Source organism: Hoplias malabaricus, chromosome 14, assembly GCF_029633855.1.
Source record: "Hoplias malabaricus isolate fHopMal1 chromosome 14, fHopMal1.hap1, whole genome shotgun sequence".
Classification (NCBI taxonomy): domain Eukaryota; kingdom Metazoa; phylum Chordata; class Actinopteri; order Characiformes; family Erythrinidae; genus Hoplias; species Hoplias malabaricus.
In genome coordinates, this window is record NC_089813.1 from 36,791,412 (window position 1) to 36,817,253 (window position 25,842).

General features: G+C 43.5%; 2 protein-coding genes and 1 long non-coding RNA gene across 3 annotated transcripts in view; 2 read left to right on the top strand and 1 right to left on the bottom strand.

Annotated features, from left to right (window-relative positions):
• plxna3 (plexin A3) overlaps window positions 1–25,842 on the top strand; it is a 587,367-nt gene that overhangs the window by 250,102 nt on the left and 311,423 nt on the right. The window lies entirely within an intron of this gene.
• On the top strand, window positions 904–11,728 carry LOC136666028 (uncharacterized). The gene is made up of 3 exons (XR_010795333.1): window positions 904–1,023; window positions 5,323–5,445; window positions 11,487–11,728. It is a non-coding gene; the product is annotated as an uncharacterized lncRNA (long non-coding RNA).
• pnck (pregnancy up-regulated nonubiquitous CaM kinase) lies at window positions 904–17,816 on the bottom strand. The gene is made up of 12 exons (XM_066643981.1): window positions 17,728–17,816; window positions 16,499–16,588; window positions 13,695–13,826; window positions 13,101–13,175; window positions 11,481–11,619; window positions 10,750–10,873; window positions 7,647–7,722; window positions 7,444–7,556; window positions 5,391–5,469; window positions 4,086–4,173; window positions 3,260–3,350; window positions 904–1,038 (listed from the first exon to the last, which is right to left on the bottom strand). The coding sequence occupies exons 2-12, from the start codon at window positions 16,573–16,575 to the stop codon at window positions 1,028–1,030; spliced, it is 1,005 nt and encodes a 334-aa protein (XP_066500078.1). The 5' UTR covers window positions 16,576–16,588; window positions 17,728–17,816; the 3' UTR covers window positions 904–1,027.

Sequence of the window (25,842 nt, forward strand, 5' to 3'; positions counted from 1 at the left end):
GCTGTCTGGTTACCTGCTTCTCAATGGCCCACAAGGACAGGTTTAAAAAGTGAAGAGCACTGCCCTCTGCTGGACGGCATAATACTGTTTAATTAAACAACTTAGTTTCATATATCAGACCATTTTGTGAAAGTTGACATGCTATATGTTACAGAACATTTCATATACAGTGAGGATTTTTTTTTGCATGCAGATATCCACTTAATATTTCAATACACTGTAGGTTTTCCAAGAGATTTTATCCCAGTAAACAAGGAACGTCCCTGGACGTTCGAAATAGGTCTAAAAGTAGTCTGTCCGTCAAGGACATATTTTAAACGTCAGTGGACGTCCAAAATACATCTTAATAAGTTAGTTAAGTGGTGACCAATCGATAACGTCAGTGGACGTCCAAAACGCGTTTTATACAAGTAATTTATTTCGGGACCAATTAATAACGTCAATGAACGTCCAAAATACGTCTAATAGTCGTCTTTTCAATGTCTGTGTTTGGACGTCTTTTCAGCTTTCATTTTCAACCTTAAGAGAACTTTGATTAGACGGCAGTCATTATGTTATTTCAACGTTGAATCAACGACTAATTGTTTACTGGGATACATTAGCAAGAGACCTTTTAAATACGACTAAAGCCATGGAAACCACTGGTTGCTATAAGACGTCATATGTCTCATCATGTCTCAATGAATGCTCATATCTACCCTCATCTCATATGAATAGCATATATGTCTTTTTAATAATATATCGATAATATAAATAACAGCACGCTCTTTTCGTAAAACACACACACAAAACATGGCAGTTAAAACAGACCTTACACTGACAGTGTGGTAAAATGCGGCAGCAGCAACTTACACAACAGAGGCTCCAATACAGTTTCCATCTGGCCCCAGTACAATTCATACTGGTTCGTATCAGGCAAAGCAGCAGATAGCGCCTACATCAGCAGTTCAGAGCAAGGCCCTGCTAGGACAAGTGCACAGCCGGATTCATGAAGTTGACAGACTCTTGGTCCTCAGCCAGCAGGTATTCATGAGGTCCCTGCAGCTCAAAATCAGAAAGAAAGTTGTTTGCAACTGTAATATTTCATGGAATTATAGGTGAAAAGTGACCTTATTTAAGACGGTACATAATGATTGGAGGATTTTGAGCTGCTGCTATAAACACAGCAAGAGTGAAAATATTGTAGCACTTAAATAAGAACTATATAATTATTCTTTTATCTGTGTAACTGTAACTGAATTGGCATGAAAAGAACATTCCCCACAAAGGGGTGCAATGGGACACGGCATTTTTGTGCGTCATTAAAAGAGAGGAAACCTCACCCTCACCAGTAAATTTCAAAATAGGAAGTGTATTAGGTAAGACTTTAGTGCTGTTTGTTAGTCCGTTTTAACTTAATTATTCTTTATAAAAAGGGATGTAGGCCAAAGACATTTGTTTAGTTTTTTTAGCAGACAAACGGTAGAGGGATTTACACAAAGCATTAACCTCTTAATCAGAACATAATGTGCACAGTTTATACATTTGTAAACATTTGTTCTACATCAAAAGTGTAAAGTTAATGGCATTTGGTTTGCAAAATATTCCAAGAATGTACGTAATACACAATAAATCTGACTGTGCGATAGTGATCTTTTATGTATTCTCACAGGATACATATCTCCTGGAACAGGTGACAGATTTGCTGCACTGTAGTGCCCTGTTATTGTGTTAAAATTCATACTGAAATGTCCCCATGCATCTTCTAATGCGTGTGCTATATTTTTATAGGATTCTTGCTCGAGACCCAGCTGTCATGTCCTGTCCGTGACGCTACATATTTTTGTACAAGCTACTCTCTCCATACTCCTGTTTTCTAAAAGCAGGGCTTGTTTATATGCTCCGCAGACACATTATTCATGAGCTGTCAGTTCTGTCAGTATGTGCTGAGCTCATGTGAGTTAAGTAGAAATATTCAGCAGTTAGATTGATAGCTCTTCAAAGGCATATCTTTACCAAACAAGCTAAGAGTGAACAGAAGCCTAGCTGCCAGTACTGCATAATGCTAATTGTTGATGTGCATTTGCTGTAAGCAACATTAGCTTTGCTAACTGGCCGACCCTTAAACATTTAAAATAAATAAGTATATTTAAAAAAAAAAAAAAAACCTTTGTTACAGTGGTCATGTTGGGTGATTAGATAAAGACAGACATAAATCGGTAACTCATGGAATTCATGCTAGTTATGCTAGGCAGTCATTTAGCACTTCATGATCATTTGTGCTAGTTGACTATAGAACTCTACTGCATGGCTTTAGCAGCTGTTTGAACACGCTAACCTGGCTAATCAGGCATAATTGTAACATTATTAGGATAATGAAATCTGCAAAAGATTAGGCTGTTTGTCAATCAGCCGTTTAAAATATTAATTTGCTTTGCCAAATCATTAATTAGCATTCAGTGCCAGTAAGCTAATCAATGATCGGTGAATCCCGTTTTTTTTTTTAATTCTGCAATTAGCGAAAAACAATTTTGAATGAAAATTTGCCTAAGTGTGTTATTTGTTATCATGTTTTGTGTCATGTTAATTATTTTGTGTAGCGCAGCATTGCAGCCCTCAGCCTCATCGATTTAACATAATTCACAATTTCATATATTAATTTCCTTTACACCACTTGCCAGAAAACAAAGTTTGCCCAAACATTTAAAACAATCCCCAGGGTTGGGAATGCCCCCAGGGCAATAAATAAATGCACAGATGTGCAGGCTAATAAATCCAGATGTGACGTTGGGTGTCCCAGATGTACTGTTTTTCACATTAGCCAGCAAGCAGGAATAGTGGCCACCCCAAAGCACATGTAGTTTTTCAGACATTCTTCCCACCTGCTATAGAGGGCAAGTGGGCATGTTCACGACATATGCCTGGTCACTGAATATGTATTTAATAATTATTATGCATAAAGTGTATATTTTACTTAAGTATGTAGAATGCGTTAATGATTTATATTCTAGACAACCTCGTTTGTGTTATGCTAATCATGTATCTGCTTCCTCCCACACACACATTAATCCTAGTGCCAAATTAAGAAGGATTTTCAAAGAGAACTTCACACTGAGAGTTATAAAATAAAACATTGGAGCATTTCTTCAAAAAAGTTAACATTGGCAGTAAGGAATGAAAATGGTTAAAATCAATATTAACAATGCTAGCTGAGCCTATTAGCTTCCATGTATTATTAGCATAATTAGCCTTTTTTTCACAGTGAACAAGGCTCACTCACCTGTGCTCATGGGAGTGTCTCCATCCTCTTCCTCACTTACATGAGCCTTCTTCCGGAGGTGATGCACCACCATGGTGGCATTAAAGGCTCTCTGAAAAAAAAAAAAGATTAATTTTTAAGCCCCAAAAACCCAGAGAACACCAACATCACAAATGCTTTAAAATGCATGTTTTGAGCTACGGCTGCTGCTCACTGAACTGATCACATAAGACTGACAACTGTGTGGGCTAGCATCATGCTGAGTAATGGGGGGGGACAGGGGAGGCCTTCCTGCCCACCAAGAGAGATCAAGGTGGTGTTGAGCTTTTGCTGCCTCGGACTCCTGCCTGAGACATCGAAAAGGATCAAACCCATGATATCCTGATGGTGGAACTAATGCCGACAACCTTTATTGGCCTAAAAATTAATTGGTCTTTTAATTGAAACAGAACCTTCATTATGTGAAAGTAAAGTGTCTCTCAGAAGGGGCTTCTTTTTTAGACTGAAAAGGAACTTTCAGTGGTCCGCGGTGCTTCACATCAGGGACACTGTGTGCTTGTTAAGAGTGTAGGTCTACTGTCACCTGAGACAACATTCTAGGACATATGAGGGAAATTGAGCGAGTGACAGAAACAAGCAGCTTGGATTATGTATCCAGTCACACATCTGGTGTGAAGCGGCATGTGAGAGGGAGCTCTAATGCCGAATGTGCTCTGAGGCGAGAGCAGATGTGTTTTTCCTAAGCGCTCACACAAGACTCTGTGAGATGTGGAGGTGAGTAACAGAGGCTTCGCCTGGCATCACACATCAGCTGTAACCACAAGCACACTCTCCAAACAAGCTTCACCTTCCACTGGCTTTTGGCAAAGTTTTTCTGAATCTGCGCTGAGACAGAGCCATGGATGTTCTTCTCCAGAGCAGCTCCTCCAGAAATCCTGAAAACAGATGCAGTCCTAATAAAATACTTGGACATCTCTGGTCAAATGACATGCTTTGTTGATTTGCTGAGGGAAAATATAGGGAAGGAAATTTATATTTATTTGCTTAGGACTTGTAAGAAAAATTGAGTAAAAAAGTAATAGCCCTCAGTGCATAAAATACATTACAACTTTTATAGACTGCATTTAATGTCTTTATTTTCTTTATGCAATGTTTTAAAGATGGGCGACACGGTGGTGCAGCAGGTAGGTGTCGAAGTCACACAGCTCCAGGGACCTGGAGGTTGTGGGGTTCAAGTCCCGCTCTGGGTGACTGTCTGTGAGGAGTGTGGTGTATTCTCCCTGTGTCTGCGTGGGTTTCCTCCGGGTGACTGTCTGTGAGGAGTTTGGTGTGTTCTCCCTGTGTCTGCGTGGGTTTCCTCTGGGTGACTGTCTGTGAGGAGTGTGGTGTGTTCTCCCTGTGTCTGTGTGGGTTTCCTCCGGGTGACTGTCTGTGAGGAGTGTAGTGTGTTCTCCCTGTGTCTGCGTGGGTTTCCTCCGGGTGCTCTGGTTTCCTCCCACAGTCCAAAAACACACGTTGGTAGGTGGATTGGAGACTCGAGCGTGTGAGTGAATTTGTGAGCGAATGTGTGTAAATTTGTGAGTGAATGGCGCCCCCTTCAGGGTGTGTTTCTGCCTTGTACCCTCTGATTCCGGCTAGGCTCCGAACTCACCATGACCCTAAAGTGGATAAGGGTTAAAGACAATGAATGAATTAATTAATATTTTGAAGATAAACAGCAAATGTGCGCTAAAATGTGCAGAACCGTGCTCTCTGCAGAGACAAGTGCCTAAATATTTCCAAATGATTGGGTCTGAAACAAAAAAAAGCTCTGAAATGAGGGATTTTGAATTGTGGCATACTTGACAAGTATTTAATAATGATAGTTGTTAACTGTGTTTATGTAGAGTCAGGTTTATCTACACACAACTACAGCTGCCATTTTATTGAGTTAAACTGTGTTAAACATTATAATTCTGTGGCTGATGGGTGTATACACATACACTGTACACCAAAATGTCCATTAATATTATACTTTCCCTTTTGCTTTGTTTCTCTCTTCCTTTCTTTTCCCTCCCTTCTTCTCTCTCGCTTTTTCTCTCCAGAGGCCAATGTCTACAGCGCCGGTCATGGATGCTCCACTTCAAGGCTGCTATTTATAAACTGAACTCACCAAGGATGCAGCAGGGCCTGCTCGCAGTTCAGCCTCTTCTCTGGATCTTTCTGCAGTAAGTGTGCGATGAAGTCTTTGGCTGAAAAGGCAGGAGAAAGAACAGGATCAATAGTGTTTACTGCACACAAGGTGCTCCACCTAGGGCTGGAGATAATGCACACTCATTTTTCCCATTAATTCAATGCAGGATTTTTACATGGGTCTTTCAGACACTTCAGTCAGGTTTCTATCTGTTTTTTTTTATTTGCAGTTTTTCATTGCCCCAGTCTGCTGACCTTTACCTTCAGGAAAATGTCATCAATTTCTCTGTGCAACCAAAACCTAATCAAATTCTCTCTTCTACAGAGTGTTTCCCACTTCCTGCCCCTTAGCAGCCCCTGCTCTGGACAGGCTAATGTTCCATTAACTCCACTCTTACAGGGTTTTGACACTCAGGATTACAGTCACAATGTTAGCACAGTGAAATTACTGGGGATCTCTACAACTGAAGATGCCTGAGTAGGTTCTTTATAGATCATTTTTCACATTTTAAATCTTCCCTGTCTCTAGCAGCACTGTGTAGCAAAGCTATTTAATCTTGAAATAAAACATTTTCCCAAAATGTTGACATAACCATGTCAAAATATTTATCTAGATTTCGGAAACATGATTATTCATTTTCCCAACTCCTCCGAGAATAAACAGCCATCTAAACAACACTGAGGTTTAGTAGAAATGAAAAGACATAGAAAAAGATGTCCATCTGCATTTAATTTTGGTTGAATAGTGATTATATGGTCTAAAGGAAAACATCAGACTTTGGCTAAATTTGGAACAAACACAACCTGAATTTCAAAGTCTGTTTTTGAACTAGTGCAGCAGGTAGTGTCGCAGTCACACAGCTCCGGGGGCCTGTAGGTTGTGGGTTTGATTCCTGCTCCGGGTGACTGTCTGTGAGGAGTGTGGTGTGTTCTCCCTGTGTCTGCGTGGGTTTCCTCCGGGTGACTGTCTGTGAGGAGTGTGGTGTGTTCTCCCTGTGTCTGCGTGGGTTTCCTCCGGGTGACTGTCTGTGAGGAGTGTGGTGTGTTCTCCCTGTGTCTGCGTGGGTTTCCTCCGGGTGACTGTCTGTGAGGAGTGTGGTGTGTTCTCTCTGTGTCTTCGTGGGTTTCCTCCGGGTGACTGTCTGTGAGGAGTGTGGTGTGTTCTCCCTGTGTCTGCGTGGGTTTCCTCCGGGTGACTGTCTGTGAGGAGTGTGGTGTGTTCTCTCTGTGTCTGCGTGGGTTTCCTCCAGGTGACAGTCTGTGAGGAGTGTGGTGTGTTCTCCCTGTGTCTGCGTGGGTTTCCTCCGGGTGCCCCCGGTTTCCTCCCACAGTCCAAAAACATACGTTGGTAGGTGGATTGGTGACTCAAAAGTGTCCGTAGGTGTGAGTGTGTGAGTGAATGTGTGAGAGTGTGTTGCCCTGTGAAGGACTGGCGCCCCCTCCAGGGTGTATTCCCGCCTTGCGCCCAATGATTCCAGGTAGGCTCTGGACCCACCGCGACCCTGAACTGGATAAGGGTTACAGATAATGAATGAATGAATGTTTTTGAACTAAATAAAAGCAGTTACAAACCATCAAAAAATATATATATAAATAAATAAGCAAGCAAACGACAAACAAACAAACAAATAAATGAATAAATGACTGAATGAATGAATAAATAAATAAATAAATAAATAAATCAAAATAAAGCCCAATTAAAATAAATAAATGTAATTTATTTACAGTTTCTCAATGTTATTATTTTGAGATTCTAAGTCAGTATTTTGAAAAAAGCAAGTAATTATTTCATAACATTAAATATGTATTTTGACACACTGCTGCCTGAAACCAAGAGGTTGGGGAGAAATATTACAGATTTCGTAATATTTTTTACAGCAAGAAAGGTCTTCTGTAGTTTATTAGTAATAACATATTCTGTTAAAACTTAGCTGTTAGTAGTGCATTCATTTTAGTGCGAGAACCAGGCTTGTTCTTAATTTCACAGTCAATCAGTTGCCACATACTACCACATTTCACTGCTGTGGCCTTACCCGAGTCCGATATGTCATCCCAGTAAGGCGAGTCGAACTCAAACTCCGCCTTCACGATCTGCTTATAGAGCTGAGTGTCGTTCTCATCGTAGAAAGGAGGATAACCACACAGCCTGCAGAGATACAACAAACTCTGAGCACGGACTCCAACTTTTGCATTATAAGAACGTCTTACAGTGGTGCACACATGTTTGTACACTTACAGTATAAATGAAATAACCCCCATGGCCCAAAGGTCGACTCCTTTACCATATGTCTTCTGCTGTAACAGCTCAGGAGCTTCACACACATAAAATCATTAAAAAATTCACACAAAAATTTAAAAAAGCAAGAGTTAGTTGCCCTTTTTGTCCCTGAAGCCCTGCAGTGCTGAGAGTGGCAGGCACTCTATCACCTGATGATGATCTCAGCGCGATGATGCTTTTGGGGAAACTCACCCTAGATTAGTGAGAGCCAGAAAAGAAATGGGAAATGAGTTCATTAGACCTGCTAATGCTAACCTGAGATGAAGCCTCCCCCAAAGGCACAGCAGTGATAAGACAAAATGGCAGAGAAGGAATGACTTCAACTTGTCTCCACTGAAAAAGTAAAGTAATGAATTTGAATCATTTGCACAAGAACATAATGTCCTTGTTTTGTTTTTACTTACTTTGATGTTTGAGTATAATATATTTTACTTGTGTGGAAATGATGTTCGTTCATCGATGTGTTCCACATACTTAGTCACGTGGCTATATCCCTGCAGAAACTTCACTGCAGAATTCCATGCTGGTTTAAAATGGATTATGCTGTTTAATTCTTGTCTGGTGCTGATTTACATGGTGACCCTATGTGATCGGGCTGCTTGTCAAGAACATCAGCATCCAAAAACACAGTTGCGTTGGAAACTGTGTCTTATAAATCTGGATCACTACTTAGTGGACTTTTAGGAAAAAAGGTTATGTGAACGTACTGAATTATTTCAGAGTTTACCTTAGATAGGTTTACTCAGTGTTCTAGTAGAGCGGCATTGTGGAGCAGCAGGTGGTGTCGTAGTCACACAGCTCCAGGGAGCTGGAGGTTGAGGGTTCGAGTCCTGCTCCAGGTGACTGTCTGTGAGGAGTGTGGTGTGTTCTCTCTGTGTCTGCGTGGGTTTCCTCCGGGTGACTGTCTGTGAGGAGTGTGGTGTGTTCTCTCTGTGTCTGCGTGGGTTTCCTCCGGGTGACTGTCTGTGAGGAGTTATCCAGTTGAGGGTTGCAGTGGGTCCAGAGCTTACTTGGAATCATTGGGCACAAGGCGGGAATACACCCTGGAGGGGGCCAGTCCTTCACAGGGCAACACACACACTCACACACACACACACAGTCACACCTACAGACACTTCTGAGTCGCCAACCCACCTACCAACGTGTGTTTTTGGACCGTTGGAGGAAAACTGGAGCACCCGGAGGAAACCCACGCGGACACAGGGAGAACACACCACACTCCTCACAGACAGTCACCCGGAGGAAACCCACGCAGACACAGGGAGAACACACCACACTCCTCACAGTCAGTCACCCGGAGGAAACCCACGCGGACACAGGGAGAACACACCACACTCCTCACAGTCAGTCACCCGGAGGAAACCCACGCAGACACAGGGAGAACACACCACACTCCTCACAGACAGTCACCCAGAGGAAACCCACGCAGACACAGGGAGAACACACCACACTCCTCACAGACAGTTACCCGGAGGAAACCCACGCAGACACAGAGAGAACGCACCACACTCCTCACAGACAGTCACCCGGAGGAAACCCACACAGACACAAGGAGAACACATCACACTCCTCACAGACAGTCACCCGGAGGAAACCCACGCAGACACAGGGAGAACACACCACACTCCTCACAGACAGTCACCCAGAGGAAACCCACGCAGACACAGGGAGAACACACCACACTCCTCACAGACAGTTACCCGGAGGAAACCCACGCAGACACAGAGAGAACGCACCACACTCCTCACAGACAGTCACCCGGAGGAAACCCACACAGACACAAGGAGAACACATCACACTCCTCACAGACAGTCACCCGGAGGAAACCCACGCAGACACAGGGAGAACACACCACACTCCTCACAGACAGTCACCCGGAGGAAACCCACACAGACACAGGGAGAACACATCACACTCCTCACAGACAGTCACCCAGAGGAAACCCACACAGACACAGAGAGAACACACCACACTCCTCACAGACAGTCACCCGGAGGAAACCCACGCAGACACAGGGAGAACACACCACACTCCTCACAGACAGTCACCCGGAGGAAACCCACACAGACACAAGGAGAACACATCACACTCCTCACAGACAGTCACCCGGAGGAAACCCACGCAGACACAGAGAGAACGCACCACACTCCTCACAGACAGTCACCCGGAGGAAACCCACGCAGACACAGGGAGAACACACCACACTCCTCACAGACAGTCACCCGGAGGAAACCCACACAGACACAGGGAGAACACATCACACTCCTCACAGACAGTCACCCAGAGGAAACCCACACAGACACAGAGAGAACACACCACACTCCTCACAGACAGTCACCCGGAGGAAACCCACACAGACACAGGGAGAACACACCACACTCCTCACAGACAGTCACCAGGAAGAAACCCACACAGACACAGGGAGAACACATCACACTCCTCACAGACAGTCACCCAGAGGAAACCCACACAGACACAGGGAGAACACATCACACTCCTCACAGACAGTCACCAGGAGGAAACCCACACAGACACAGAGAGAACACACCACACTCCTCACAGACAGTCACCCGGAGAGGGACTTGAACCCACAACCTCCAGGTCCCTGGAGCCGTGGGAGTAATACAGCTCACTAGGAATTGAGACACACCCATTAAATGCACCACTTGGATACAGTCTTGGACTGTATGAAGTCTTTGCTTTTTTTATTTATTTTTTTCAGTCTGGAATATGATGGTAATAGCTTTATAGGCAGACTTAATAATTAAATGTGCCTGAATGTTATAAAGCAGGCTAAATCTCCTATTCATGTGTGCGTTCCTGTCATTGCTATTCTGGGATGAGTTTCTCCAATAACATTACCAAGCTACTGAACTCTATCTCTATCTAAAAGCCTAAAGATGATGTTACAGCTACAGGGCAGATGGGAAACACAGTCCACAAGCTTAAATAATGGCCCATATCAACTACATAAGCTACATTTGTTTGTAAAATTGCTTACCAGAATAGCTCTTAAGGCAGATGTAATTAAATGTGTTGCAGTGGTATAAGTTTCTCTTACCTACGTAAGCAGGAGTTCCACAAGCAGTGGATAAAACTCCCTGGTCCTCCATCTTAGACAGACCAAAGTCACTTATGACAATCTTTGAATCTTCTAATGGAGTCTCATACAGCAAATTCTCTGGCTGGTATTAAACAGAGACAGATTGCACAGTCATTTCCAATCGCTAATCACTAATTACACCATAATCTGCCCTCACTGGAGTAAGTCTGGACACAAAGCAAAGCTTTTGAGACAGGGATTGTAGTTATATATATTTAGTAATGTTAACATACATAGTAAATTATTTGTGCACTGGTATATTTCTCTTCAGATTTCAAATAACTATGTTTATTAACTTGATGCTAACATGACATTGAAATCCTCATTGCTAGGCTAGCAGTCTTTAGCTTTATATTGGTAATGGCAAAACAGTTATATAAACAAAGCCAGTTAGAAGATTATTTTTCAAAACCTATGCTGTGTGAAAGTGTACATGGCTCTGAACTGAAAATAATATATTTCCACTGCTACCATACGCTTTGCTCCACCCCTTCCACAGTGACAGCCAAACTGTCGTTAGCACATCACTGTTTTTCAACAGGCATTAAGACTATAGTTAGCTATTTAGTTGTGGGATTAGATAGCTGTCCTCCAATTTTGATGAGCAGGATATAAATTAGTCATGATTCAAGGGCAAAAACATTATAATTTTTGTATGTTTGTTTTTTTATAACAGATTTCTGCATTACCTTTAGGTCTCTGTGTACAATGCCCAGTTCATGGAGATACTTGACGGCCTCAAGGACCTGCAGAATGACCCGGCTGGCGTCCTTCTCTGTGTAGCTTCCTCTTTCCAGAATCCTGTCCAGCAGCTCTCCTCCGGTCACCCTGCAGCACACACACAAACACAAACACACACTCTACATTCAGCACACCACAGGCCACTGGATAGGGATCAGGCTTTTGGTTCCTTCATTATTTTAACTGTTGGGGGTATGAGACCAGTCTGGCCCTAAACCAGACTTTAAAGGCCCAAGGCCACAGGTTTATACAATGTTCTCTTCCCATAAATGTAGCCTACAAAGATATATTTTGTGCCTTTTTTAGTGTTGCATTTGGTCGTATTTTGCCATGTTTTAAAAGCACATACGCAGGTTTATATCACTGTTATAAAAAGACTTATATTTCTGACAAACACGTTAAGGTTTTTGCAATGTAAAAAATACACTAAAGAACGTAATACAGAACACAGGTTTAATTCGACTTATTTGTTGACACCATTTAAAAGGATATTCTAATTTGCAAAAATGATACTGTAATTTTGTTTGTGGGGTTGTTACTCTTGGCTAGGGTGACCAGATCTAAGATGGCGACACGTCTCCAGGGGGTGATGAGGTCACGCCCCTCGCTACCGTTGTATGTTTAGCTGAACCTATGTTTAGGTCTTTTACACCTTTAATTGCTACACAAAACATGGGAATTTCTTTTTTAATTCATCCGAGAACTTATATTTACGTTTAAGCTGCTCGAGATGAGGCTAGGTACATGAGCTTTGCCTGACGTAAACAAGGACTACTGACGTGCAGACTGACCAATTAAATGTTTACAGAGAAGATTAACGACCAATAACGGTAGCTCTACAGTGAGACCGTCCAATCAGAAGATTTTAGGCTACTTCACCACGCCCCCTTCTCACTCAAGCGAACCAATCGGAGTAGGGGAGGGCGGGACTAGTTTGTGAACGAAATGCTACAAAATCCCAGACGTTTGTGAAATTCCGCCCGGACATTTTTTTAAGTCTAAAAAAGAGGACATGTCCGGGTAAAAGAGGACGTCTGGTCACCCTACTCTTGGCCAACTGTGTTGTTCTTGTTAGCACTAAACACTAGCATTAGCTTAGCAAGCAAGTTAACTTGCCATAAAATCAGCACAGATAAACAGCCAGAAATCCCAATTTGTTATGTGAATTGTATACTATTCTGTCAACTAATGTGATGATATTTGAGCTACACCAGCATCAGACCAGTGTCAATAAATGTATAAACCAGAATGCAAAACATGCTACACAGCCTTGAAGCTCCAATGCAAAACTAAAGAAGCAAACTAATTTTCTACATTGGGATATGATTCTTCCCTGAAGTATTATTGAAAACAAGCTCTCTCCTCCAAGACCAGACAAGCAAGCACAAATTTAGCTCTCCGCCTACATCAGTTCAATGCAGACACTCCTACAGACTTGAGCGTAGGGAGAAATGAAAGGCTAGAACATTGAAATGGCAATAGAGATCAACCTGAATCTTTAATTCTTCAAGTGAAACAGACTACTGTAAAACAGTCCTCTAACCCCAGGTTAACTCGTGTCTACTCACAGTGTCATTACCAAATAAAGCTTTGTAGGTGTTTCGAAGGTCTCTTCCAGGGAAATTATGTTTTCATGCTTGATTCTGGAGAGAGGATAAAACACAAAAATATTTTCAGGTTGGATTCTGGGGTCAAGGGTCATGGGGTTATGGGTTTACACCCTGCCTTGTGTCACTGTCTGGGAGTTTCTGGTATTGATTCTTCAACATAGCAGAGACATTCAGGTGGACCACACTTTAATGAATGAAATCTGAATAAAAAAATAAATTACCAACAGAAAAGGGGCCTTTTACATTATAGCTGCCCACAGATTCTATATTTGGCATGTTTATGAGGGAGGAACAATACAGGAAAGCCAGTCAGAGAACAGATGATGCGTTTATATCTGTGTTAAAGACAGATTAATAAGAACCTTTGTAATCAGAATGTTTAATTGTGAGCAAAAATTAACATTAAACAAAGGTTATATGGGGGCAAGACTCAGTAGGATATGGGCCTTTAATTTTCAAGTAATTAATTACAATGTTGTATAGTTAGAAGAATTAATGGATCTGAGACTAAAGTGATGAAGGAAGAAATAAAGCAATAAACAGGCCACTAACCGGCGTAGTACAGCGATCTCATTCTCCAGCATGGACTCCTTGCCCTTTAGCGCCCTCTTGCGGATGCACTTGACAGCTACTAGCTTCTGTGTCCTGCGGTGCTGAGCTACTCTCACCTCTGAGAAAGAGCCTCTGATGGGAATAAAAATCAATACAGTAGAGTTGAGTTTAGAAGATTATGAAGGACTCTGAGCCTCAGAGCTTTGCTCAAGGCCAGGAGCAGAGCACAGAGAGAGTGATTCACTGCTTCACTGCTCTTAGTCGGTGCTGAAAAGTGAACTGTATCTTTAATACTTTATTGTGATTAATGTTGTTTACCTTAAATGTGACTCTTTATGTGTGTGTGTGTGTGTGTGTGTGTGTGTGAATCTCTGAATCTCACACGGTTACTCGGTTGAACATATTCAGTGGTGAATAGAAAGCTTTACTGTTATTACTTACTACATCATGGCTAAATGTCAAAATATAATTTCACTACATGTATTTTAAGCTATTCCCCTTTGGAATATCATACTGTAAAACTGTCCCTTTCATAGAAATGTAAAAATAAAAACTAGGAAATAATCATTCCTTGCAGTCAGAGATAAAAGATTTAAAACACAGAGGTTATTCATTCATTCATTCATTCATTGTCTGTAACCCTTATCCAGTTCAGGGTCGCGGTGGGTCCAGAGCCTACCTGGAATCATTGGGCGCAAGGCGGGAATACACCCTGGAGGGGGCGCCAGTCCTTCACAGGGCAACACAGACACACACACCTACGAACACTTTTGAGTCGCCAATCCACCTACCAACGTTTGTTTTTGTACTGTGGGAGGAAACCGGAGCACCCGGAGGAAACCCACGCGGACACAGAGAGAACACATCACACTCCTCACAGACAGTCAGTCACCCTGAGGAAACCCACGCAGACACAGAGAGAACACACCACATTCCTCACAGAAAGTCACCCAGAGGAAACCCACGCAGATACAGAGAGAACACACCACACTCCTCACAGACAGTCACCCGGAGGAAACCCACGCAGACACAGAGAGAACACACCACACTCCTCACAGACAGTCACCCGGAGGAAACCCACACGGACACAGAGAGAACACACCACACTCCTCACAGACAGTCAGTCACCCGGAGGAAACCCACGCAGACACAGAGAGAACACACCACATTCCTCACAGACAGTCACCCGGAGGAGACCCACGCAGACACAGAGAGAACACACCACATTCCTCACAGACAGTCACCCGGAGGAAACCCACGCAGACACAGAGAGAACACAACACACTCCTCACAGACAGTCACCCGGAGGAAACCCACGCAGACACAGGGAGAACACACCACACTCCTCACAGACAGTCACCCGGAGGAAACCCACGCAGACACAGGGAGAACACACCACACTCCTCACAGACAGTCACACGGAGGAAACCCAAGCAGACACAGAGAGAACACACCACATTCCTCACAGACAGTCACCCGGAGGAGACCCACGCAGACACAGAGAGAACACACCACATTCCTCACAGACAGTCACCCGGAGGAAACCCACGCAGACACAGAGAGAACACACCACACTACTCACAGACAGTCACCCGGAGGAAACCCACGCAGACACAGAGAGAACACACCACACTCCTCACAGACAGTCACCCGGAGGAAACCCACACAGACACAGGGAGAACACACCACACTCCTCACAGACAGTCACCCGGAGGAAACCCACGCAGACACAGGGAGAACACACCACACTCCTCACAGACAGTCACCCGGAGGAAACCCACGCAGACACAGGGAGAACACACCACACTCCTCACAGACAGTCACACGGAGGAAACCCAAGCAGACACAGAGAGAACACACCAAACTCCTCACAGACAGTCACCCGGAGGAAACCCACGCAGACACAGGGAGAACACACCACACCCCTCACAGACAGTCACCCGGAGGAAACCCACGCAGACACAGGGAGAACACACCACACCCCTCACAGACAGTCACCCGGAGGAAACCCACGCAGACACAGAGAGAACACACCACACTCCTCACAGACAGTCACCCGGAGGAAACCCACACGGACACAGAGAGAACACACCACACTCCTCACAGACAGTCAGTCACCCGGAGGAAACCCACGCAGACACAGAGAGAACACACCACATTCCTCACAGACAGTCACCCGGAGGAGACCCACGCAGACACAGAGAGAACACACCACATTCCTCACAGACAGTCACCCGGAGGAAACCCACGCAGACACAGAGAGAACACACCACACTACTCACAGACAGTCACCCGGAGGAAACCCACGCAGACACAGAGAGAACACACCACACTCCTCACAGACATTCACCCGGAAGAAACCCACGCAGACACAGGGAGAACACACCACACTCCTCACAGACAGTCACCCGGAGGAAACCCACGCAGACACAGGGAGAACACACCACACTCCTCACAGACAGTCACCCGGAGGAAACCCACGCAAACACAGGGAGAACTTCACCAAAGCTTCATAGTGTAGCTTTTAAAATCTGAAAACATTAGCATTTTTAAGTCAACATGCTACAAAGCTTGTCCAACCTAGCAACAATTATGACAAAGGAATGCATCTGTGGGCGGAGCTTGGAGATATACGTTTTCCAAACTCCCAGATTTCAGAAGTAAGACATAAAGTCCTCTCACTGCAGAGCGGAGGTTTAGAACATTTTCATTTCAGATCCATGCCGTTGGCACTGACCGAGCCACTGACCGAGTGAGTACACCGAGTAGAGAAGCCTCACACACGCAGAATAAACATGACTCACTCTCCTAGTTTCTCCCTCAGCTCATAAACAGCGTTGATGTCATCAGCTTTCTTACGCACATCTCTCATTAGGGGCATCTTCACCTTGGACCTGAATGAATAACACAAAACGCACACAAGCGCACATAAAGACACATTAAAAACAGACAGGTCACAATTATGACAAGGGAACAATTCTCTTCATTGATTTTACATTTGAGAAAATCTCTTAAAATGGTTCTCCAATGGTCCTCAGTGGCTCTGTATAACAACATTTCAGTGGTTCTTTGCCTTGGTAAGTGGCTCGTCTCTATGGTGAAGACAGAAATATCAGTCGCGTGAAGGTCTATAACCTTTTCAAATTGTTCAACCATATTCTGTCGGTTCCTTGACTTTTACCACCGTTGGAACCCTTTTTTAAAGCAAAGTAAACCCATCTAACAATGTGCATTAAATGCTCATGTACCACCACAGAGAACAAAGTTACTAGAATGGTTACACTATTATCGTACAGAACGTTTTTTGATGCTATTATTGAAACATCACTTTACAGCAGCGAAGTGTGTAACCGTTCCAATAGTTGAGAGCCTAATGCATATGGACGTTTCTATTAGCAGCTTTTTTTGAAAATGACAGAGGAACACAAAGGGTTTCGAAATTGTTCCCAGTCAAAGAACCTCTTTTCAGTTCTGTACAGATACCTTGTTTTCTAGGAGTGTATTCGTTCTTTTCTTTTCCTCTTGCATTAGTGATGCACTCTACAGGTTTCTCTGGCACGTTCGCATCCTTGAACATGAAATGCATCTCCATTACGATCCAAGTGATTTATTAAAGTCCTTCCCAATATCTCAACAAGCCAATCTAATCTTCCTGCCAAATACCACACTGTGACAAAAGACAGCAGACAGCGAGAGGTGTGTTTTGGGCTGCCAAACTGTTTTTGGCATTGCATCTACAGCATGCAATACGCTATAATAATGTAGCTGTTTATAAAGGTATTATAGTAGCAGTGACAGGTATTTATACGAGATTCTACAAGTACAACGCATTACGGGACAGGGAAGAGAAAGCTGATATTAGGCTGTTTAAATGATCTGTGAATCCAAATCTACAAACTATCCACTCTCCTTTCGAATCCGTGACAGACAGAAATGCTGCTAATCTCCAGAGTGATCTGTCTCTTAGTGAAGCCCGTAAAATACAGCTCTCTAATGCGAAAGGCCACGAAACACAATGAAAAATGTAAATTACCTGCTGCCTGCAGCCACCAAAAAGCTCTAGACACTGCGAGGAATCTGCTAGTTAAAAATTTTGCCTTATGTGTGTCCACCTCTCTCGACTTCCTCCCTGCTCTGAGCTGTGTAATTGAAAATCACATTCACTTTACACTGGCGACCTTGGCCACCCACACACTTTAGAGAAGAGAACTGACTTCGAGAATGAGTGGAGAGTGCATGGCTGTGCGGTGTGAGTGAAAATGAGGGAGGGAGGGAGGGTGGGAGAGAGAGAGAGAGAGATTCTGGCCTTCTGTTTTATTCCATAGAGAAATGAATTAATGTTAAAAACCTGCTTGGGATTGAAATGACTCTTTTTCTTTGAACATAATATTAATCGCTGTGAGGGACCTCTCCTTGTCCAGCGTGTCTTCCTCCAGAGCCTCCACGACCAGGAACAGGATGAAGTGGTTACAGAAAATGAATGAATGAATGAATGAATGAATGAATAATATAAATTAGACCTCACATACCTTCTCATTTCTTTTAGCAGAGGTGCAGTAATAGTACTCCACCGTTTTCCAAATGTAGCCTTACCATTTGATTGCATTTCCTTCTTCATTGTTTATTGTTGTGGGAACACCAGCAGCTTCTTTATTGGATTTGTACATGTTTGTACATGTCATTTCTCCATTTCACATTAAGGGCTTTGTTTGTGACAGCTCCACGTCCTTTCACACCCAGTGATATGGTGCTCTCGCAGTGGAAGCATGGACACAAACACCTCTGGATGTTGGTACCTGTCCTTCAAATACGAAGGCTTTGAGTGCTGTGGTTCTGCGGGGGAGGGAGGGGGGGGTGAAGAGGTAAGAGGTTGCCATTACAGAGAAATGATAATGCGTGTTTGTTAGAGGACAAATGAGTGACATGGTAAATACTACACGGCCCTTTTTCATTTTGTCTGACTGAGCTAATTCACATGTGGATTAGCTGAGGCCCTGTCTATGTTTACATTGCTGTGTGCTTTCTGTACGGTGGAAGCAATCCAGGCCTCCTCTCTCTCTCCTTGTATGGGCACAGGGTTAATCCACCATCTACATTTTTCCTTCTCTCTTGGCCCCAATCCTCAAATATATAAACTGTTCACACTCGCTCTCAAAACGAAAGGCACAGTCTCTCACACAAAAGTGTGCCAAACGTACCCCAGGCTGAAGAGCTTGAAATAAAAATGGAAAAACTGAATGGCTGCATCTCAAACCACATATTACTTTCAAGAATGTAAACAATATCGTTTCCAGTAGTTTATAGATACCTTTTCCAATGAGTGATTTCCACTATTTTAAAGGTGTCTCCACTATTGACCTAGGAGTCCCGCTGCTGAAAAAGCATTATCAATGAAATAGGATGGAAGTGCACATAAGCCTTAGGTCACCATATCCAATGTAAACGATCAGAATCAGAATGTGGAATGGAGGAATGGAGCTCAACCCAGTATCTTTTAGGTGATTTATGATTCAGAGTAAAGTCTTTACGCTGCAAAGGGAAGGAAACTCCAACCTGATACCATTCATTACAGAAGAAACTATGGATGAGTAGGTATCTACAAACTTTTGCCCATAAAGTGTCCTAAACTAAAGTATTATGACTCTCTCATGTCCCTAGGGCTGTAGATTTACAGTGATCCATCTCCACAAACTTTGGAAACACTCCCTTAATTACACACACACTATTACCTCTATTGATTTACCTCGTCAACATTACACACACATTACATATTTTCTCAACAGTGAACTTCCCATTGCACGTCTTAATGTCTGATTTATAAATATATATATATATATATATTTAAATATCTGTAGTTCCCCTTCAAGGCAAGGACAGTAATGATGCTATTTCAGCATTTACACTGTACTCAGTATTGCGTGCACAGTATTAGAAATAAAGGGTGGGCCAATTATATGGATTTTTCAGGATGGGTGGTGACCATGGCGGCCATTTTGAAGTCGCCATTTTGGATCCAACTTTTGTTTTTTCAATGGGAAGAGGGTCATGTGACACATTAAACTTATTGGGAATTTCACAAGGAAAACAATGGTGTGGTTTTAACGTAACTTTATTCTTTCATGAGTTATTTACAAGTTTCTGACCACTTATAAAATGTGTTCAAAGTGCTGCCCATTGTGTTGGATTGTCAATGCAACCCTCTTCTCCCACTCTTCACACACTGATAGCAACACCACAGGAGAAATGCTAGCACAGGCTTCCAGTATCCGTAGTTAAAACCAAGCACACCATAGTTTTTCTTGTGAAATTCCCAATAAGTTTGATATGTCACATGACCCTCTTCATTATCTGTAAGCGCTTATCCAGTTCAGGGTCGCGGTGGGTCCAGAGCCTACCTGGAATCATTGGGCGCAAGATGGGAATACACCCTGGAGGGGGCGCCAGTCCTACACAGGGCAACACACACACTCACTCACACCTATGGACACTTTTGAGTCGCCAATCCACCTACCAACGTGTGTTTTTGGACTGTGGGAGAAAACCGGAGCACCCGGAGGAAACCCATGCAGACACAGGGAGAACACACCACACTCCTCACAGACAGTCAACTGGAGCAGGAATCAAACCCACAACCTCCAGGTCCCTGGAGCTGTGTGACTGCGACACCTACCTGCTGCACCACCGTGCCGCCTCTTCCCATTGAAAAAACAAAAGTTGGATCCAAAATGTCTGACTTCAAAATGGCCGCCATGGTCACCATCCATCTTGAAAAGTGTCCCCCCTCCCATATACTAATGTGCCACAAACAAGAAGTTAATATCACCAACCGTTCCCATTTTATTAAGGTGTATCCATATAAATGGCCCACCAGACTAGTGTGGTGTGGGAGCAGATTTGAAGTTAATTACATGTTTTAAAATGAGTTATGTTAACAGATTCAAATGGATATCATTTCAATCCTGTGCACTTTCCTGGAGCCATCTTTCACTGGTCTTGGACAGTCCCCCAGGTCACCCATAGGGTATTGATAGTGATATATTACTCTTACATATTCCTCTGTATGAACGTTTGTGGTTCTGGGTAGTGTCAGTGTGATATATTGTCCTTAGGTGAAGTCCTGATCATGAAATTTATCAGTAACATATGTGGCCTAGATCCAACATACAGAGCCTTCTCAAATACAGACTGCAGTTATTAAAAATGTGCATATTCATATTTTAATGGTCATGTAATATAAAGGGTTCTCCCTGTGTCTGCGTGGGTTTCCTCCGGGTGACTGTCTGTGAGGAGTGTGGTGTGTTCTCCCTGTGTCTGTGTGAGTTTCCTCCAGGTGACTGTCTGGGAGGAGTTTGGTGTGTTCTCCCGGTGTCTGCGTGGGTTTCCTCCGGGTGACTGTCTGTGAGGAGTTTGGTGTGTTCTTACTGTGTCTGTGTGAGTTTCCTCCGGGTGACTGTCTGTGAGGAGTTTGGTGTGTTCTCCCGGTGTCTGCGTGGGTTTCCTCCGGGTGACTGTGAGGAGTTTGGTGTGTTCTCCCTGTGTCCGGGTGGGTTTCTTCTGGGTGACTGTCTGTGAGGAGTTGGTGTGTTCTCCCTGTGTCTGCATGGGTTTCCTCCGGGTGACTGTCTGTGAGGAGTGTGGTGTGTTCTCCCTGTGTCTGTGTGAGTTTTCTCCAGGTGACTGTCTGTGAGGAGTTTGGTGTGTTCTCTCTGTGTCTGCGTGGGTTTCCTCCAGGTGACTGTCTGTGAGGAGTTTGGTGTGTTCTCCCTGTGTCTGAGTGGGTTTCCTCCGAGTGACTGTCTGTGAGGAGAGTGGTGTGTTCTCCCTGTGTCTGAGTGGGTTTCCTCCGAGTGACTGTCTGTGAGGAGTGTGGTGTGTTCTCCCTGTGTCTGCGTGGGTTTCCTCCAGGTGACTGTCTGGGAGGAGTTTGGTGTGTTCTCTCTGTGTCTGTGTGAGTTTCCTCCGGGTGACTGTCTGTGAGGAGTGTGGTGTGTTCTCCCTGTGTCTGCATGGGTTTCCTCCGGGTGACTGTCACTGAGGAGTTTTGTGTGTTCTCCCGGTGTCTGCGTGGGTTTCCTCCGGGTGACTGTGAGGAGTGTGGTGTCTTCTCCCTGTGACTGCATGGGTTTCCTCCGGGTGACTGTCACTGAGGAGTGTGGTGTGTTCTCCCTGTGTCTGAGTGGGTTTCCTCTGAGTGACTGTCTGTGAGGAGTGTGGTGTGTTCTCCCTGTGTCTGAGTGGGTTTCCTCTGAGTGACTGTCTGTGAGGAGTGTGGTGTGTTCTCCCTGTGTCAAGCTCATTCTCAGTTTGGGTGGTGGATCATTCACAGCACTGCAGTGACACTGACATGGTGCTGGTGTGTGAGTGTGTGTTTTGCTGCTACGAGTGGAATGAGGACTGTCCATCCAGCCAACACCATCCTGTGGGCAGTGTCCCATGACCATATATGAGGGTCTAGAGAGACACTGACTAATCAAACTGTTCGTTTTAATGTTAATAGCTACTTAGGGTTAAAAAAAAAATCAATAAAATACAAGCGCAAATGATAGGACTAAGCCTCTGACAGTTCATTACGAATATATACAGGTCATACTCTATATTCCACTCACTGTAATAATAGCACTTTAAAACCTAAAACTCCAATATGAGATTAGATCCCACCACCAGGAGGCGATGTTGTATAACTCTAAACCTGAAGTTCATGCAATTGAGCTCAAGTCACTCATTTACTCATTTATTCATTCATGTTCTGTAACTACTTCATGTAGTTCAGGAGCACAGAGGGTGGGGGTGGGGTTAATCACACACTCACACCTGTCAACTATTTCACACATTCACCTAGTCACTCACTCACTCTGTCAACCTCCTAGCATTGACTGTGGGAGGTAACCAAAGCACCTGGCGGAAACCCTCACAGATACAGGGAGAACACACCTCACTCCTCACAGACAGTGACTGAGACAGGGACTGAACCTACAACCCCAGGGCCCTGGATCTGTGTGACATAGACACACCCTGTTGCCCACCATACACATGCTTCATTATTAATAACCTGTGCTACTTTATTCATCAATAACTTAAACAGTGTCTGAAGATTTTTTTTAGTCACTCACTATGGCCAAATGTTTGTGGACATCTGCTTATCCAACATTCCTTTTCAAACCAAGAGTGTCAGTAGAGTGTGTGTCTGCTCCCCAGCACTGGCCCCTATAGTTAAAAGACGTTGCTAAAGTGCCCTCTAGAGTGGCAAAAAAACAAGACAATGTGCCTTAATGTGGCAAATAAATAGCTGAATGCCCTCTTTGATGCCGTTCCTTGCAATAAATTACAATTAGGCGCCCTCTAGAGCAAGAAGTGCCCTTATATCATTACATCACAGGCTAGTGGGGCCCCGTGTCATACCCTCTGTGCCCTTTGATTTTTTTTCACCCCTGCCCTTCAAACAGTCTGAGTCCACCACTGCTCCCCAGGAATAAATCTGCTCTTCTGGGAAAGCTTTGCATTAGATATTGGAACATTTCTGTGAGGATTTTATGACTTTCAACCCTAGGACCCTCAGACTGGATTGACTGGAATCACTTTGGATCACAACACCATTTCTTTGATACGTTATCTGCTTTTGGAACTATCTGTCCAACTGTGTGATTAGCTCCTACGTGCACACACACACACACATTCGACAATTTTACAGATTTATAGCTTATATAAATGTGTATAGCCTTATTAACCTTACTGCTCTACCACTGACGGTATTCAGCCCCATGACACTGATGTTGGACTGGATTAGAAAGGTACTGAACAGAGCTGCATCCAGAGAATGCAGATCCACAACTCAACAGCCCACATTTTGTAAAAGTGAATTACACATTAGAGCATCTCTAATGTCAGACAAAGCTGATGAAAAACAAGCAAATGTCACTGATTCAATGACAGCTGAACTTTGGCCTTTTGAGTCATGCCCTCCGACCCGTTCTGGACCTTGCAGTTGATTAATTGCTGTTATTAAAACTACATACGTCTAATTATTTTCATCGTGGCAAAAGCTTTGACCTTGGTCTCACGGTGTATTACATAACATTATTGGACAAATGGTTCTGGAGTGGAATTCAGCCTAGAGAAGACCCCTGTCAGTCAGTGGTGTTGCTCTGAGCATTAAGTTACTCACATTGGCCAACCCACTTTCACAAGACAGCGAGCTCTCTCTGCCAAATATGACCTTTAAGTAGATGTAATCATCCTCAATCCACTCACTAGGTCCCACTTTAGATTGTTTTAAGAATGTTATAAGATTATAACAAATACAATGGTCCCAGGACGAACCATGGCACCAAAAGGCTCATTAATGTGAGGGGAGCAATGGCTAGCCCATGTGGTTAGCTTCCACAGCTACTTTAGCACAAGCTGTGTTGCACTGTGTGTTCTGACACATTTTTATCATAGCCAACATTAACTGTTTCAGCAGGGTGTGCTACAGTAGCTCTTCTGTCTTTTTATCATAAACCAATGCATTTTAGAAAATGGTTGTGCTAGTGAGAGACTGAGGGTGTGTGAAATGGAGGGAGGCTACAGCAGGGTATGCTACACATGGCTTCATTTGTGTGGATTCAGCACAGTGCTCAGCTATTATAGGTTTGAAAATGCACAGCCCTTGACTTAAACATATAGTAAAACCCATGCTAATCCAACATCGGTTAGTTCTATGACAATGGCTTAAATAATATATGACATACAGTACTATGTAGAAGTCTTAGGCACCTTGGATAATGATATACATTTAAACTAATGCCTTCTCAGTGAGTGTGGTGCTTGTATAAAGTTATATATAAATCACTGACAATACAAAAATATACTATAAAACAGATAAGAAATATAAGATCATTTTTATAAAGTAGTAGGTGAGAGTGAGTTTGAAGAACAATGATTCGCTCAGATTCTCCTTGATTTGCATGAATTTGTTAAATCAACAGCACACATTATTTAAAATTATTATTTATTAAGCGTTAAAGCTAGGTAAGGGCGGCACGGTGGCGCAGCAGGTTAGTGTCGTAGTCACACAGCTCCAGGGACCTGGAGGTTGTGGGTTCGATTCCTGCTCCGGGTGACTGTGTGTGAGGAGTTGGTGTGTTCTCCCTGTGTTTGCGTGTGCTCCGGGTTTTCTCCGGGTGCTCCGGTTTCCTCCCACAGTCCAAAAACACACGTTAGTAGGTTGATTGGTGACTCAAAAGTGTCCGTAGGTGTGAATGTGTGTGTGTGTGTGTGTGTGTGTTGCCCTGTGAAGGACTGGCGCCCCCTCCAGGGTGTATTCCTGCCTTGCGCCCAATGATTCCAGGTAGGCTCTGGACCCACCGCGACCCTGAATTGGATAAGGGTTACAGATAAAGAATGAATGAATGAATAAAACTAGGTACTGGATGATAACCTCAAATAATACGGGCTCCACGAGGAGAGATTTGGAAAAAGTTAAAGCAACACATTCACACACAGAGTTTCAAACTGGAATAATGTGATTTGGTTTATTCTAATGTTGGGTGTTGTTTGTTTATTTGTTTTTAGCAAATAAACACTTACTGCTCAGATAAATAGCTTTTTAAATCTCATAATCTCATTTATTTTCTAGAAAATGTACTAATTTGGAGAAACCAGGTTTTGATTCATTGCTGTTTACGTGTTTAAAAATGCTATAACCAAAGCTAAAGTTGGATAGCAGTTGCGATAATCAATGATTTAAAAAAAAAAAAAACACTTTGTGTGTTTTCTGTCTGTGTGCCGTGAGTCACTGTGTAAAGCCCGATATAGTCAGGGTTCAAAAGTCAGAGTGTGGAGTGCGATGTGGAGTTTTTCAGACGATGTCATACATTTTAATTTATTAACACACTCAGCTTAAAAAGAAACTCTGCCTCTGTTTGCAGTTTCAAAACGCTGAACGTTGAACCTTCTGCTCTGTACGTCTGATTTATATTTTCCGCTGAAGCCAGAAATGCTGCAGGAATGTGGAGTAGTGTGATAAGCACGTAAGTAGAGTTTAATATGAGTGAAGTTTTTCTTGAGCTGCGGTCCAAGGCCAAACACAGTGCTGATTCATGCTATTCCACACGTTCCCTGCAGCATGTTTGAGGAGTGTCTACACCAGTCTGATTAACAGCTCAGTCAA

Bases quoted from the DNA above. Each gene is read 5' to 3' on its own strand.
- pnck (XM_066643981.1), bottom strand. From the start codon at position 16,575: ATGCCCCTAATGAGAGATGTGCGTAAGAAAGCTGATGACATCAACGCT. The intron at 10,874-11,480 runs GTAATGCAGAAA...GTTTAATACCAG, and splicing joins TTGTACACAGAGACCTAAAG to CCAGAGAATTTGCTGTATGA. The intron at 5,470-7,443 runs GTAAGGCCACAG...CTGCCTTTTCAG, and splicing joins GGATGACATATCGGACTCGG to CCAAAGACTTCATCGCACAC.